Source organism: Rana temporaria, chromosome 7 (assembly GCF_905171775.1).
Source record: "Rana temporaria chromosome 7, aRanTem1.1, whole genome shotgun sequence".
Lineage (NCBI taxonomy): Eukaryota > Metazoa > Chordata > Amphibia > Anura > Ranidae > Rana > Rana temporaria.
The window spans coordinates 127,668,173-127,686,254 of record NC_053495.1 but is presented as its reverse complement, the minus strand read 5'-3'; the positions used below and the strand labels follow the sequence as shown (position 1 = coordinate 127,686,254).

Below are 18,082 nucleotides of genomic sequence, written 5' to 3'. Positions count from 1 at the left end.
AAGCCCCCACTCCCCCCCAAACAAATTATTGGCATGTAAGGGGGTGAGGAGTGGGATAAGCGGAAGTTCCATTTTTGGGTGGAACTCCGCTTTAATGAACTACAAGTGCTGTAATTGACACTTCCTCCAGCTCTCCAACTGACAGCCCGTACAGAGGTATGGGCAAAGAGCTGGAAGAAATATTTTCAGGAACCTACCATTGCACCCACGATCCACTGATTGCGGGTGCAATGGTTTACAGACTCCAATACAAAAAATTATAAATGCACATTTGTTTTCTGCAAAAGTTTGTGCATTTTTTTTTTCAAAGGTAACCCTAGCCTTTAAATCCTATAGTCTAAGCTTTAAGGTAACCAATTATCTGTGTAAAAGCTCACAGATAGTGATAGCGGCCAATTAAACAGTTAACACTTCCTTTTTATATGCTTCAATTGGAATTTGAATTGCTGCATTCATTAGGCAAACAAAAAACACAAATAAATAAAAAATGTATGCATACCGCAACAATCTTTGTTATACAGGTAGCCTGTAAAATAAAGTAGTGTTAGTAAGGGCTAGAAATCATTATTCAAGTCTAAGTGAACTTTTAGTTTAAATTAGCTAAATATAATTCAGGTGCATGAACGCAAAAGGTATTCATGTCTTAAGCCTCATACACACGATCAGATATCTGTTAGAATCGAATCCGATGGATTTTTTCATCAGATATCTGATGAAGCTGACTTTCATCAGTCTTCCCTACACACCATCAGTCAAAAATCCGACCGTGCCAAAACGCGGTGACGTAAAACACTACGACGTGCGAGCATGCGTCGGCTTGATTCTGAGCATGCATGAATTTTTGACCGATGGACTTCCACACAGACGATCGTTTTTTTCTATCGGTCTGTTTTCATCGGACAAACTAATCGTGTGTACAGGGCTTAACAGTTTGTTTCTTTAAAAATCAGCCGCAGCCTGAGGAGAAAATCCTGTCATGCCAGCATCTTCCAGAGTGGAACCCTTGCTCTCTGTGGGTAGTCAGAGCCAGTGCTCTCCAATCAGCAGGGAGTATGAGCTCTGCTGATTGCACAGCTACAGGTCTGACTCGGTAGGGTGCATGTCGGACCTCTGCAATGAGACCACTGCTTCTCCACAGAGAGCAAGAGTCCCTCTTGCAGCTGATAGCAGGGGATGAGATTTTCTGCTTTAATCTGTGCCTGCTTTATAATGAAAACAAACATTGTATTGATGCACTTAGTTTGTATTTAGCAGATTTAAAATTGGTTTAATTGGGCTTTAAATGCTGATAAAATAATTGAAACATGAATACTGTAAAAAAAATAAAAAAATCCTAGAAATGGTCTGTAGCTATTGCAACAATGTTATATCTATATTTGTTAGTCCAGTTGTGTTATGAAGAGTATTTCATACCTGTGCGTTCCAAATCTTTAAATTTGATATCACCTGTAATTTCCCCTCCTGACAGGCCATGCAGGGTGTCAGGAAAATGTAATATAAGCAGTTCAAACAGTTGCTCTACTACTATTCTGGACAGTACCAGGAGACGGCTCTCTGGTAAGGTGAGGATGCTAAAGTGTGCCCCTGCCAAGCTGAGGTTGAGCCTGCACATCCACATATGCAGTTACTAGCACAGTATGGCACATTAGTGCCATTCACTGGCAGAGGAGCACCGCTGATTACATGGGCAGAGACGTACTCTCCCAGTATAATCTGCATGTCTGGGCTGTAATTATGGGAAATGCAGAGGCAGGGAAGGATCCTTTCCCAGCAGGGCACCCAAGGTGAGTTCCTTCTAGGTCTCTGCCTTGGCCCCAACCCTGACTCTGGAACTAGACAGCTCTGCAGTTTCCAAATCTTAAACAGAAACTGAAATTATTCATAGGTAAACAATTAAGGTAGACATGACAATTTTAGAAAAAGGTAATGCTAGTGTAGGTAGTATATAGATTTTTAGATAGCTCCAATTCAGCTTAAAATATTTAAAGCAGTGTACACAAAAATTACAGCAATGTACACGAAGCAATGACTGATCTGAAAAGGGTATTATATTTAAATTGAATCGGTTGTTTAAACTTCTACATTTATGAATTTTAGTTATTAAATTAGAACAATAGCCTAAAAAAATTGCAAACAGGCAGGATTTTTAATGCATGTCTCTTCTGCATTACCATTCCATTGCCTGCCTGTATGCATGCACATGCTGAGATGACAGCAGTGCTGAGATTACTGAACTTCTGTGCATGCATGGGAGTGACAACATCTCGGCCAATGCAAACAGCCGGAGATCGATACCCAGAAACCTCTGGGCTGAAGATGACAGGAAGCTGGTGTCTTGTCGATCTAGTTGCCCTATCGATATGGTTCCATGCTTGACTGCGCAGGCGCAGACGAAGCCCAAGGAAATCTCCGAACCTCGGGCGGCATCCAGGCTCATTCCTTAACATCCCCGTGGATTGGAGGATGTTAAAAAAAGAGCCAGGAGGCCGAGCGAGCGCAGCGAGCCGTCTGAACGAAGCGAGGACGTGAGGCCGACTGGCCACTTACAGCAAATTCCACGTCGCCCTGGACCTTTTGCTACAGCTGCTCAGGTTCGGTGATTTCCGTTGGCTCGGATTGCACCTGCGCAGTCAAGACAGGAAACATATCGATAGGAGAAACCATATTGTCAGATCAACTCCGGAGATTACAGCGCTGGAGAACAGGTGATTATAGTTCCGCTTTAAATCTGTTGTTTGAATGTGTTTTACAATGACTAATATTCAGACATTATAATTGGTGAATGCAATATCTTTGTAAATATAGCAGTTAAGAGGAACAGCACTAGTGCTACCACAGTAACTAATCGACAAGACTGTATATAGGAATAACAATGCTGATTTATGCCTAATTATATATTTTTAGTCTGAAGAAAAGCATTAATTACAGGTGAAAATTAGAAAGATTTAAGATACTGTTAGAGATCTTACCGAATCGCATAATAACGAGAGTACATCTTTTAATCCCAAACTATCCTAAAATAGAAAGAAGATACATATTTTTTACTTTGTATTTTTTAATGAATAAGTCAAGCTTCAAACCTTTCAAAGCCATTGTTGCTCAATGTATGGAGAATTAGATCCTAAATACCTCTTTCCATAACAGCTTGGAACACTTAAAGTACAACTAAAGGCATTATTTTTTGGAGTGGAGTAGAGTGGGAAAAGAACACCTATTAGGTTTTTATTGCAATCTGTGCCCTCGTTCAAGAGATTCACCCTCTCTATTTGTCCTGTTTATCATTATCATCGCATAAGAAAGTCAACAAAGTCCCAAATGTTGTGTTGTCCCAAGAAAAGTAATAGAGGGGAACATTTCCAATGGGGAACGCCAAGAAGTTCCCTTAAATTTGTGGGGGTTATCTCTCACTTCCTGTTTTGGCTATGGGACATGAAGTGAAGGTAAATGTCCCCAATAGGACAGAGATGGCAAAAAAATAAACTGACATGGGTTATAACCTTCCCTTACTCTATCCAAAGTGAGAAATATACTTCTATTTAAAAGAGGACTGCACACTAAAAGACAGTGGGGTTGATTTACTAAAACTGGAGAGAGCAAAATTTGGTGCAGCTCTACATAGAAACCATTACCTTCCATTTTTTTTGTGTCAAAGCTTTATTGAACAAGCTGAAGTTGGAAGCTGATTGGTTACCATGCACAGCTGCACCAGTTTTTCCACTCAGTTTTAGTAAATCAACCCCAAAGTCTGCTTATATGGCAACCCTCATGACTAGAAAATAATAATCACCTTTCTGCATTGGATTTTGGCTGATGCTTACTACCTGTGGCTGATGTCCATCACAAGAACAAGCTTTTAGCACTTTTCAGAAGTGCATTCTTGCATTATTTGGGATACTCGCTTTTTCCAGGATTCTACAAAAACTTCTAGATATGTCACCCTCGCCTAGGTGAGCCCACCAGAAGCTGGAGAGTAAGATATATACTGTATTTTAATGTTATAGGCTTCATACACACTGGTCCTCAAAAAAATCCACTTTTACAGGCATTTGGCTTTTTTTTCAGCCTGTAAAAGCACCTCTATGTTAGCCTATGTGTCCATGCACACATAGGCATTTGTAGGTGTATTAGAAGAGGACCATATACAAGCTGAAAAAACAAAAAACATCAAAAGCACGTTAGGGAAAGGACCCGAAGGGCAGAAAAAACGCTTGATGTGCCTAAATGCATTTAAAGGCGCCTAAATGCTTGATGCATTTAGGAGCGTTTAGGGGTTTATACATTTGAATGACCAGAATAGAATAATATTAACCATAATAATAATAATAATAATAATCCATTAACCCTCAAAAGATTGATGCTCCTAAATCCCTACGTAATACACGGCTGCTTTAGGCACGTTTTCTAAGACGCTTTTCTCCTGCCAGTAGAAATAGCATTTACAGGGACTAAATAAACACCCTCTGTGCATGAGGCCCTACTTTCAATGTCTTTTTTATTTTATTTTATTTACAGCTTTTCTGCTAATTTTGTAATTAGGCAATGAGGTCGCCACATAAGCAGATCTTGCTCTCACTGTACATTGTACATGGAGCAGCGCAAGTCTGTGGTGAACATTGCACTGGCATAGTCAGTATAGGGGGTTCTGGTGTTATCTAGGAGTATATGGGGGGTCTGATGTTATCTAGGAGTATAGGGGGGTTTGGTGTTATCTAGGAGTATAGGGGGTGTTCTGGTGTTATCTAGGAGCATAGGGGGGTCTGGTGTTATCTACGAGTATAGGGGGTTCTGGTGTATCTAGTAGTATAGGTGGGGAGTCCGGTTTTATCTAGGAGTATAGAGGTGCGGTCTGTTGTTATCTAGGAGTATAGGGGGTTCTGGTGTTATCTAGGAGTATGGTGGGGGTGGGCGGTCTGGTGTCATCTAAGAGTATGGGGGGGTCTGGTGTTATATTGGAGTATATGGCGTTCTGGTGTTATCTAGGAGTATGAGGGGGGGGGGTTCCGGTGTTATCTAGGAGTATGGGGGGGGGTCTGGTGTTATCTAGGAGTATAGGGGGTTCTGGTGTTATCTAGGAGTATGGAGGGGTGGTCTGGTGTTATCTCGGAGTCTAGGGGGTTCTGGTGTTATCTAGGAGTATAGGGGTGGTCTGGTGTTATCTAGGAGTATGGGGGGGGAGGGGTCTGGTGTTATCTAGGAGTATAGGGGTTGTTGGTGTTAGCTAGGCGTATAGGGGGTCCTGGTGTAATCTAGAAGTGTAGGGGGGTCTGGTGTTATCTAGGCGTATAGGGGGTTCTAATGTTATCTAGGAGTATAAGGGGTTCTGGTGTTATCTAGGAGTATGGGGGGGGGGGCGGTCTGGTGTTATCTAAGAGTATGGGGGGGTCTGGTGTTATCTAGGAGTATAGGGCGTTCTGGTGTTATCTAGGAGTATGGGGTTTCTAGTGTTATCTAAGAGTATAGGGGGTTCTGGTGTTATCTAGGAGTATAGGGGGTTCTGGTGTTATCTAGGAGTATAGGGGATATGTGTTTGTGAGACTCTTGGTAGAGCAACAGCAATCAAAGCATATTTTATAGGTACAATGAAGGTTTTGTTTAACCGTGCCTCTTTAGCCCCTACCACTGTGAACAGTTTGGTCGCACCCATTTTTTTGCTGTGGCGCGCATAGTGCGCTGTAGGTCACTATCTCCATAAAATGTCCCTCATTGGTGTTATCTGGGAGTTTAGGGTGGGGGGGGGGGTTGGTGTTATCTAGGAGTATTGGGGGGGGGGGGTCGGGTCTGGTTTTATCTAAGAGTATTAGGGGGGGGGTCTGGTGTTATCTAGGAGTATAGGGGGTTCTGGTGTAATCTAGGAGTATAGGGGGTATGTGTTTGTGAGACTCTTGCTTGAGCAACAGCAATCAAAGCATATTTTATAGGACGATGAAGGTTTAACCGTGCCTCTTTAGCCCCTACCGCTGTTAACAGTTTGGTCGCACTGTAGGTCACTATCTCCATAAAATGTCCCTCATTCTCAAGTTTTAAAGTTGGGAGTTATGTGTAAGTGTTTCACCAAAATCTAGCATTATATTTGCATAATACATGCTTGAATTTTTTTATTTATTTTTTGAACACACTGATTAAAACCTACTGCTTGCTCACTCCTTCTGTTTGACATAATGGGGTTACTTTATTAAAGGCAAATAGACTGTTCATATAACAAGGGAATTTTTCCTTAACTTTATGATTTCACTTTGCAAAGAATTCCTATTAAATACTGTACGTGCAAGAAAAATAAAGAATACAGTATTTCAGTTTGCGTATGATTAGATGATGGAAGTCATCAGAGCTTCGCCTTATTCAAGCTAAGAGAAAATTCCCTTGCATAGTTAAGTCTACTTGCTTTTCAGTGTGCAGACTGGGACAGGCAGCCTGCACACATTATTCCTTTTACTCACAAGGTCCTAAGGTCCTGTCATTCTTTTAAAGCCAAAAAATGTTTGGACCGTGTATAAGTCAGAGTGAGGTTTCTAATGTGAGCATATTAAAAGCAAGAAAAACCTCCCCATGTTTGTTAATAGATATGATATTCTGTAGGACCATCATGCAGGCTGAACTTTTCATTGTGCTTTTGTTGTTCTTGTTTTTAGCATCAATATAATAGACAGGAAAGTGCTTTTAGTTTATATTAGAGCCAATTAACACTCTTTTAATATCAGTAAACTTACCAAAGATGTGATAACAGTTTCTACAATAGGTTGTGCAGAGTCAGCAGTGACATCCACCAAATTTACCTAGAATGAGAAATAAATCATATATTATATGCATTTCCATTAAAGTCTTTGGGCACAAATTGGATAGAAGTTTCCTTGAACTAGTACAGGAACCTTTTAAAAAATCAGAGCAACTTCTGTAGTGCTTATTATGAAAGCTCTCATTGACTAAAATGGGATTTCACATGTCAAGTGACTTGGGGTCTCACAAGTCGGATCCAAAGTTGCAGCTACGTGAACAGAGCCTTAGTGGGATTCAAATATAGGCAGTCATCATGAGAAGTGATAATATTTTTGGATAAATTGGTATGTGTATTTTTACACCATTGTATGGATACCATTGAAGGTATTTGTTTTGGTATATCAGAAAGGCATCCAATCATCACTGAAGAAGAGATACATTAATACATCTAGAATCATGCTGGAGGGATAATGCCCAAGCAAACTATCTGCTGAATATCAAACCATCTAAAGGGATATGTAACCTTGCCAAACTGCATACTGATGAGTACAATAATGGATCTTGGCCCAAATATGATCATGTGTGTTTTTAACAAGGCTATGTCTTTTAAGAGTATTGTAATAAAATGTATATATATATATATATATATATATATATATATATATATATATATATATATATATATATATATATATATATATAATGGTTGTGCTTTTTTCTTTTTTGGTTACCTTCAAAATCCCATAAGAGGGTCTTTTTTTATGCTTTTAAATTGTATGTAAACTCTAGCATTCAACTTCTTTTATATGGTCTGTTAAATATACAATTGAATGTATTTAGTTATATCTGTTTGATATACTGTATACAATAAAATAACAATAGATCTCCCAGCAGCCAACATTAATAGACCCTCCAGCAGCAAACAACCATAGACCCCTCCCTCGGCAGTAAATCCCTCTCAGCAACATAAGACCCACCAGCAATAATAGATCCACCACCAGCAATGACAGACCCCCAGCGACAATGGATCTCTGAGTAGCCAGCAACAACAGACCTCCCTGAACACTCCACCATCCCTTACCACTACATACATTCAGTGTTGGAGGTGACAGAACTGCGTTCCCCGCGTTCCCGCTGAAAAAACTTTGCTCCTATGTTATGGAGATAAAGCGATGTAGAGGTGCTCTGTAGTCTTATCCTAGGGTGACAACACTGCTCCTCCGTAGATGCACTACGTTGGGTGAGTGTTGTGAGCCTAAGACAGGAAGTGTGTTACTGGCAAGACACCAGGTGAAAATAAAGAGGAAAAAAGCCTGAATAAAAAGCATACACCCATAATACATTAAAGGGGTTGTAAACCCTTGTTTTTTGTTAAATAACAAACATATCATACTTACCTCCACTGTGCAGTTCGTTTTGCACAGAGTGATCTTGGTCTGGTTTTCTGGTATCCCCCAACAGTGCTCGCGGGTCCTCCCCACATCGGAAAACCCCCTAGGAGAAGCATTCTCCCTGGGGGTTACCATGCGGGCGTGCTCTGGAGTCCAGAATTTGCACGCATACACACAGAATGCCGGACTCGCCCCCGCCCCCCGCATCATTGGATTTGATTGACAGCAGCGGGAGCCAATAGCTGCACTGCTATCAATCTATCCAATCAAGAGCCGAGACACGGGTCAGAGAGGGTGTGCATGTCTCCGGCGTGGGAACAAACAGACTCGAACTAACACAAGGGTTTACAACCCCTTTAATCACTGTGTATGGAAACCACCTCTGAAAATTGTCAATGCAAAGTGCTAGTGTGTAAACTTACTTCACCAAGCCCGAGGATTTTGCGGAGATCACAGCCATCCTGTTGGGTAATAAGAAATCAGATCACATTACTGCGGTTTAAACAAAAAGTTCCTTCTGATTATATACAGGATGTGATAGGGACAGTGAGCTGCATCATTCACATAAAGGGTCACCTGCAGAGGAAATGTAATATAGCCATTTAATCAGATGTAATGCTGCTCTGTGAGGGGCATTATATGTAGTATAACATATGAGTCTAATAAATGGCGACACGCCAGTTTCCCTGTTATTTACAAAGATTCTTTGGACAAGATTAGCACCAGCCAATAAAAATTCTGATTTAGCTGAAGCACCAATTTAATGGAAGATCATTTTATAGTAAATAAAAGCAAGCATGCTGTGACAGCCATAATGGTAAATTAGGCTCTAAATGTTACAGTTACCGGTATTTCTTGTGATGATCAGAATGTATTATTGGACATATTTGTATCCTGAGTATTAGCTAGTCTGGCTGCATATTCTAGGACACAACTAGCCTATACTGAGGGTCAGAGGGAAACTATAATGGTGTTGGGTCAAAAAAATGTATTTCTTTATTTTTTAACCACTTAAGCCCCAGACCAATATGCTGCTAAATGCCCAGAGGCGTTTTTACAATTCGGCACTGCGTCGCTTTAACAGACAATTGCGCGGTCGTGCGACGTGGCTCCTAAACAAAATTCACGTCCCTTTCTTCCCATAAATAGAGCTTTCTTTTGATGGTATTTGATTGCCTCTATGATTTTTATTTTTTGCGCTATAAACAAAAATAGAGCGAAATTTTTGAAAAAAAATCAATATTTTTTACTTTTTCTTATAATAAAAATTGAAAAAACTAAATTTTAGTCAAACATTTAGGCCAAAATGTATTCAGCCACAGGTCTTTAGTAAAAAAAATCGCAATAAAAAAAAATTAGCTTCCTAGCGGCAACAGTGACACTAATACAGCGATCAGAAAAATGATCGCTTAGTGACACTGGCAATAGGGAGTGAAAGGGTTAACTAGGGCGGTGATCAAGGGGTTAAAACTTTATTAGGGGGGGTACGGGGCTACCCTGGACCTAACACTAACTGGCTGTCACACTAACTGTCACACTGACACTAAATGCAGTGATCAGTACATATATGATCACTGCATTCAGTGACAGTGTGACAGGGGGGTGGGTGATCGGAAGGGGTTAAATGTGCCTATGTGTACTGGTGTCAGTGTAGTGTTAGGTGCGACTTACTGTGACTCTTCTCTCATCTCGGCGGTTTGAAAATACCGCCGAGATGAGAGCTGCATCACTTCCTTTGCCTGTGTTTACATTTTACAGGCAGAGGAAGTGACGCGGCGGTGGCTCACAGGATTGGCTGGAAGCGATCACGTGGGGGCGGACAGAAACGAACAGCCGTCCCCTCGAGTCGGATCGCTCCTGGAGGTAAGCCGCCCGCCGCACGCAGCGGAGGGGGTCCCGATCGGACCCCCGACCCGCTAGAAGGCAGGGACGTGTATATATACGCCCATCTGCCTGTACGTGCCATTCTGTGGACGTAAATAGTCGTGCGGCGGGCGTTAAGTGGTTAAAGTGTACATATAGATACAACTTTTGTTGTAATACCATCAAATAAAATTTGGCATTAGGGTCAATGAAATGTATAAAATATGCACTGTAGTTAAACAAAACACAGGCTTGTCTTACCACCACATTTCCATACTCTTTTACAAATGTTACGATTTTTGCAGCCTTGTCCTCTGATGACTGTGGAAGTAAAATGCAATCAGTTAAACATGCAGGAGAGGAATTCTGCTTATGATGCAATCTTATTAGAAAATGTATATAATATAACCTATAGCACCACAACACTGTAGTACTTGTTCATTTCTATTTTGTCATATCTAATATATTAAGGCAAATATGTACTGGGAGAAATATGTGGACTACCATTGCTAAATCTTCCAAAAATGCCATGCTGATCTAGTGAATTGAGTTCTGAATTCACTTTGACTTTACTTGCTGCATACTTGTTCTGGGTCATTAACTTAATAAAATAAAACAAGAGGTAAACAAACAAGTAGCATATTTAGGATAGGTCAGCAATGACAGCCCCATATTTTCTTCAGTAGAAGCTTACTGTAATGCAGGCAAAACAAATTTTCTTGAAAATCAGAAATTTTGTGCGTTTTGATTTCGAAAATTCGGCCAACCAAGCCTCCAATTTCGCCTTATGTTGCTACAGAAAATGAATTTTGTGGCTGGGAATCTTCTTTTCTTTCCAGGTCACATCTCACGCTCATTTCTTTTTCATTCATATTTCTCACACGATTCTCCCATCATTGATTAGAAATTTGTTTGTTTTTCAAAAAATTTCAACATCACTCAAATTCGATGGCCATGCGAAAATCGCACATTGCTGTGGCCCACAAATTTTGCGACATTAGAAGGCAAAATTCTCAATTGCGATATTTGAACGAAAATGAGTTTGGAATTTGACCTGTGTCAAATTACAGAATTTGTCTGACAGCATCAGGAGCCAGTGGCTCGCCGGAGCCACTGGCTCCTGATGCTGTCAATCAAATTCTGTAATGCGGAAGAGGTGGGCAGCGCTGAGCCACACTCACTTGCTATCAATCTGCCCAGTGGGAGGGAGAAAGGTGAGAGAGCCGCTGCTCTCATGCACAACACAGGATCGAAATCGGGCTCAGGTAAGTAAAGGAGGGGCTGAGGGGGATCATGCAGCCCAGAAGGCTTTTTATAGAATGCATTAGGGTAAACAAATGTAAGGCTTTAGAACCACTTTAAAATTGACTCTCCTTTGATACATATGGGCCAACTTCACCTGTGCCAATGCTATTAATATTTATTCAAAATGATTAATTTAAGCTCAAGCCGTGGGTCCAAATAGAAACAAATGTAACCCCTTTCCTTTTATTCTCCCTTCCATAGCTTGTACCCTGATCCCACCTCTATCTCTTCTCTCCCCACACATTCCTCTACTTCTTGGAACTTGTGATCACTTAAAGTGACACTAAATTCTATCTTAAAAAAAATAAAAAGTTCTATTCAAGCATGTATTCTTAACTCAAAAAGTACCGTCTATCTTTTGTTTTCTGCCTCCTCTAAGTCCCTAAAATGATTTTTGTTTGCTGTAATCTGATTTCCTGAGAACGTGGGAGCTCCATCCCTATGGGTTGGACAAGCAGAGATTAAAGGGCGGGGTTGGCTGTTCGGTGGTCACCTGAGCATGGATCCCCTGTGCACATGAGTACATGTATATATATTTGGAAGCGCACGCGAGAGAGGCACCACGGACCACCTAGGCTCTGAAGAAAGGGGTTCGCCCCAGAAACGCGTCAGCCGTTTGAGGGACGTCTGATCCTCTCATCATCAAGTCCCACCTGTAGGGGCCAGGAGAGCTAGTTTGTTTGTCAGAAAAGCGTATACCTATGCTAATTTTGTGAGTAGGACCATTGCTTTTATTCTATTTTTAATAAACATTTTTATTACGGTAATGCACTAGGTCGGTGCGCCCTCCTTTCTTTCCTTTTCTTTAGAGGGTAGTTCCGTACATTCTCCATGGTACCATTGTATGTAGGATCATAGCCAACCTTTCCCAAGATGTACTAGGGACTGTGGACTATGGATTTGTAGGGTGCATAGAGCATAGTACATGGCGGCAACTAACATGCCCTGCTCATTCTAAACAAACAGAAGTGAGAGGGAAAAGGAGGGGGCTCAGACGCTCATGGAGGACATTACAGGGTGGAGGAAAACGCAATAAGAAACAATTTCATGCAAAATAGATTACAGGTCCCTTAACCTCTTTATTCCTGAGTTAGGCTCAGGGTGAATTTTCAGTACCAAAAGCAGTAACCCCGAGCCACACTCGGGATCACATCGCAGGATCCATGTACAGCTTACTTACCTTGTCCCCAGGATCCTGCGCTGTCTCCCCGCTGTGTCTGCAAGCTGTGTTTCCGCTCGATGTATCACAGTGCCGAGCTCCGTTCCCTGCGAGCATTGCGACTTGGGGGAACTCAGTTCCACCACCTCTGGCTCAGACCCTTTGGTGCCTGCTCACCACAATCACTTGTAAACACAGAAGTCTGGTTTCTGTGTTTACAAGTGACAGCTTTGTAACCCCCTGAACTCTGAACTTGTATGTAATGCAATTCTGGTATTTAATGCCCCTTTAAGACCCTTCTACTGTTTGTGAAATCTAAACGGGTCGTGGTTGAGTTCCTGCACCTAATTTCTGAGAAAAAAAGCTCTGATTGCGACGCACGGGGACGAAGCCCGGCGCCAAATTCTAAAGTGAAAAACACAGAATACATACAGTACTGTAATCTTACAGATTACAGTACTGTATCAAATAGTTTCACATTCCCTTTGTCCCTAGTGGTTTGTCCAGTGCCCTGCATGTAGATTTATATTATAAATACTGTTCTTTCTGCCTGGAAATTTGAGAATGTCCATAGCAACCAAAAAGTGTCCCTTTACGTCAAAAGCGGTTTTAGAACCAGCTAGAAAACAGCGATAATAAATTAGAATCACTTGCAGATAGTGATTTGTGGGGAAATTCGTCATCAAACACTGAAAGTAATGACAGCAACAATTCTGCAACTGAGCAAATTTCTGTGTTTTTTATTTGATTACATTACTGAATAATTTTTATCATTATTATATTATTATTTGTTATAATTATTTATAGTTATTTATTATATTATAATTTATGATTTTGTGTTTCAAACTTTATCATACACTGGATGTCTACTAGACTCTTGTTTGGACAGATTTAAGTGAGTTATTTCTAATGCCTTGTACACACGATCGGAATTTTTGATGGATATTCCAACCGCGTGTGTGCCCCATCTGAGTTTTTCCATCGAAAATTCTGACGGACTTAGAAAGAGAACATGTTCTCTTTTTTTCCAATGAAAACAAATTCTATCGGAAATTCTGTTCGTCTGTATGGAACTCTGACGGAGAAAAAAACATGCATGCTCAGAATTAAGTCGACGCATGCTCGGAAGCATTGAACTTTTTTCTCGGCTCGTCATAGTGTGGTACGTCACCACGTTTTGGACGGTCAGAATTTGGTGTGACAGTGTGTATGCAAGACAGCTTGAATGGAATTCCGTCTGAAAAATCCGTCAGAGTTTATCTCAACGGAAATTCTGATCGTGTGTACAAGGCATAAGAATTACAGGTCTACAATATAAAACGCCAAATTTCCATGTGAAACAATTGTACCGCTTTCAGCATCAAAAATCTGACATAATCATACCACCAGGGAGGGTAAGCAGGGAATGTGTATGGGTTATTTGTAGAAAATAAGAATATCGTTTAGAGTGACTTTAAGCTCTACTGAGTGAAACATGTCAGAGGAGTAGCGGGATTGGTTTAATATTATTGAGTGCGACTTCCTTTCTTTAATTGTTATTAGTTACCCTATGAACATTCTTAGCACAGAAATTAATATTATTAAAACAATTTTTATCCATTTTAGTGCATTCTATTATATGACTTAAAAGATAACTTTTTTTATGTCTAATAATTACCGAGTCACTGTTATATACTGCGCATATAAAATCTATAAGATCTGTAGCGAAGTTTGGAGCCGCCTGTTCGGAAAAAAAAAGAGAAGCATTAATAAGTCATTGATTTTGCAATACAAAGTATCTACCAACATTTTACAGCAGAGATCCACATATTTGTTTAGTTTGGGGGCCGTTGAACAATGAAGGGAACTGTACTGGAGAAGTATTGAGGCTGACAATGATAACCTCTCCTTCTGAGGTACCAGTTCCCTCACTGTCATGGCCATCCAGTGGCTTCACTACTTTATAAATCCCTGACTTAGAGCAGTATACAGATAAAGGACCAGGCACGATACTTTATAAAAAGGGCAGAGAGAAATACTCACCTGTGACCAGCGTCGCTCCCTCACGGGCCGGATGAGTGAGATATTGTAACTCATGCTGATGGAAACAATGCAGAATCTCCCTCACCGGTGATGAAGTATTGCTTCTTCATCTGCCCAGTGAGCAATGCCATGGAAACAGTTAAATGTTTCTCTCTGTCCTTTCCAGGATTCCTGTCACCAAAGAGTGGGGGGGCTGGGGGGCTGCGGGCATGAAGTGCCACCTCCCTGAAATTTGTTGGTTGGGATGTCTGGTATAACTGTAACTATAATAAATATATATCACTAGGACAGTGGCAGGATTTTTGTCAGGGACAGGGTTTGTTTCACTAGGATGGTGGCAGGGTCTGTCACTAGGATGGTGACAGGGTCTGTCACTAGGATGGTGGCAGGATTTTTGTCACTAGGATGGTGGCAGGATTTTTGTCACTAGGATGGTGGCAGCATTTGTGTCACTAGGATGGTGGCAGGATTTGTGTCACTAGGATGGTGGCAGGATTTGTGTCACTAGGATGGTGGCAGGATTTGTGTCACTAGGATGGTGGCAGGGTCTGTGTCACTGACACCAGAATAATGAGGTAGAAAAGGCATATGCTGAAGGACTGAACCAAATATTTGTGTATATAATGTGCTCAAATAAATTGATACACGAATAAGACAAGACAAAAAAAGTTTACCTCAACAATCTTCCCAAGACAATTAAGTCCTACTATATTTCCTTGTGATCCTGATGCTGAGTCTGATCCTTGAGCTTTTGTTTCTACAATGAAAAGACAAATACATATTAGACGACAATCCTCATCCATCATAGCAATACTTTCACCGTAGCTCTTGTTTTCACATATTGTTCAAGTCCATGTATAATAACTTTCCAATTACTGAACCCTTTATAATAAAATGCAATGTGTTTTTATACTGCTGGCTTGATTTTTAGAAGTCCATTTATCTAAAGAGGCAGCAAGAAAGGGGACTGGAGGACCTCAGATTTGAGGAACGACTGCAAACATCAAAGCGGTTGTAAAATCAAAAACATTTATTTTTTTTATAATTCTGTTTATTGTAAATTGTTAATATGCGACACGGTCTGCCCCTATTCTGTGTGTGCCTTCATAGCAAGTCGTATGCTATGGGGGCTCATCTGCCGGCATGCTACCAAGCTGGGCTGTTTGCATCCATAGACATGCACATGGCTGTTTGACCCCGCCCAGCTCCCTCCTCACATAATTTGACTGACAGCAGCAGAAGCCAATAATTCCTGGTGCTGCCTGATTCTGATGCTGTGAGAAAAGAAAGAGGGGCGACAAGAGCTGCACACAGCACTCACAGCACTCCATTGATGTAGGACTCAAGGAAGAGGGAAAAGCAGCTAGTAGAATTTTTTTTTTTTTACAGTAATGCATTCTTTTGACCTTAGAGCCACTTTAAACTTATTTTCCATGGAGAAGAGATACTTAAGAGGGGATATAATCTCAATATACAAATATCTGAAAGGTGATTCCAGCTTAGGGAGAAAACTATTTAGCCTTAGGTTTCTTAAGAAGACCCGCGGGCAGTCAATGAAGTTGGACTAGAAATAGTTTATCCTTAAACTGTGTAGGGGGGTTCTTTACCGTGCAAGTAGTAAGGATGTGGAGGTCTCTTCCAAAGTTGGTGGTGTCAACGGGGAGTGTTGATAATTTAAAAAAACTTTTAGATGTGTTAATTAGGGAACACAATACTGTATACAGGGGTAACTATGTGCTAGCATTTTGTGTTAGGAAAAAGAAAGTAACATTTATAAATGATAGATTAACCCTTTATTATACCTTTTTATGGGCACAGATTAATGGGGATGGCCTTTTGTATAGGCTAAATCATGCTAATGCAAATGTGAAAAACAATGCTATTAAACTGGGATTGATTTACTGAAGGTGTAAAGGATGTTAATATTTCAAAAATGTTAGTAAATCAGGTGAGCCTGTGTTCCCTTTCAAAATGCAATCATGTGAAAAGGTAAAAAAAAAATTTTTTGGGCTAGCACATGATTGATTGGTAGATTGAAGTGAACACTGGTTCTTCCTATTTGCTAAACCTGGTGAACATACACTAAGTAAACAGCCACTATCCTTTATTAAAGCAACTCCATAGTTTGCATTCAAAATACAGCCTGCAGAGAGCGGGGACATGGCTGCTTGGCTGTGAGCAGTAGGGAATCTTGATACAGAAAGTACTTAGCAGCAGCTTTCTTAATTTGTTTGGCTGTTGTTGTTGTCCACAGGTTTCAGTAGGTAGCAAGCAGTGGCGGAACTACCGCCATAGCAACCCACGCGGGCGCTATGGGGCCCGCAGCCGAGTGGGGCCCGGTGAGCAGGGCAAGGCAATGAGGTTTCTTTTTTTTCACCGCCGCCGCCGCCGCCGCCGCCGCCGAGTGTCTAGTGCGGCTCTTTTGTACAGCTTTGCTGAGTGCGGCAGCGGAGGAAAAGAGCACGCCGCGCTGTGATAAATATCCCGCCCTCCTCCTCCTAGCTCGTGAAGACTAGCTCGTGTGATAGAGCCAGTGTGCTGTCTGTCACACAAGCTGGTCTAGAGGAGGAGGGCGGGACAATTATCAGCGCGCCAGAACCCAGATGACCGCCGTGAGACGTGAGTAACAGCACAGGCTGATTGAGGGGGACCTGATGTTTTTTTGATACTGATGGGGGGGGGGGGGGGGGGCTGGCTTGGCTTGCAATTTTTTTTTAATGATGATGGGGATGGGGGGGGGGTGTGGCTTGCAAGCATACGATTTCACTCCCTGAACAAGGGCGCCCGAACGTCCCTGCTACCAGCTGCTTGTGATGACCTTACACACAGCCCTAATGCTGTGATGCCACCTACTGTCTGCTGTCATCATCATGCTTCTCGTCATCCCCCTGTTCCTGGCATCCCAGTGGGATGCCAGGAACAGGGGGATGACGAGGAGCACGATGATCCCACCATCTTACCTCTGAGGCTGTCATACATGTTATCACCCCTGTCATCTCCATCCTCCCTGTCTTCTTCCTGCCACCCACCCTTGTCAGCTTCCTACCACCCACACTTGTCAGCTCCCTACCACCCACCCCTGTCATCTCCATCCTCCACGTCACCTCCCTACCGCCCACCCCTGTCATCTCCATCCTCCACGTCACCTCCCTACCGCCCACCCCTGTCATCTCCGTCACCTCCCTACCACCCACCCCTGTCATCTCCATCCTCTCCGTCACCTCCCTACCACCCACCCCTGTCATCTCCATCCTCCCCGTCACCTCCCTACCACCCACCCCTGTCATCTCCATCCTCCCCGTCACCTCCCTACCACCCACCCCTGTCATCTCCATCCTCCCCGTCACCTCCCTACCACCCACCCCTGTCATCTCCATCCTCCCCGTCACCTCCCTACCACCCACCCCTGTCATCTCCATCCTCCCTGTCTTCTTCCTGCCACCCACCCTTGTCAGCTTCCTACCACCCACCCTTGTCAGCTTCCTACCACCCACACTTGTCAGCTCCCTACCACCCACCCCTGTCATCTTCCTACCACCCCCTGTAATCTTCATACCACCCCACCCCCTTAAATTTACTGGTGCACATTACATATGATGGATGCAGGGACATTTTCTTTGGGGGGGGG

General features: G+C 42.1%; 1 protein-coding gene across 1 annotated transcript in view; it reads right to left on the bottom strand.

The window, feature by feature from the left end:
* LOC120945637 overlaps positions 1–18,082 on the bottom strand; it is a 38,195-nt gene that overhangs the window by 18,347 nt on the left and 1,766 nt on the right. Inside the window, exons 2-8 of the mRNA XM_040359959.1 lie at positions 15,129–15,211; positions 14,090–14,152; positions 10,230–10,289; positions 8,528–8,566; positions 6,708–6,773; positions 2,970–3,014; positions 500–526 (exon numbers count right to left, since the gene is read on the bottom strand). Of these exons, the coding sequence (XP_040215893.1) occupies positions 500–526; positions 2,970–3,014; positions 6,708–6,773; positions 8,528–8,566; positions 10,230–10,289; positions 14,090–14,152; positions 15,129–15,211 (383 nt within the window). The remainder of the gene's footprint in view (positions 1–499; positions 527–2,969; positions 3,015–6,707; positions 6,774–8,527; positions 8,567–10,229; positions 10,290–14,089; positions 14,153–15,128; positions 15,212–18,082) is intronic.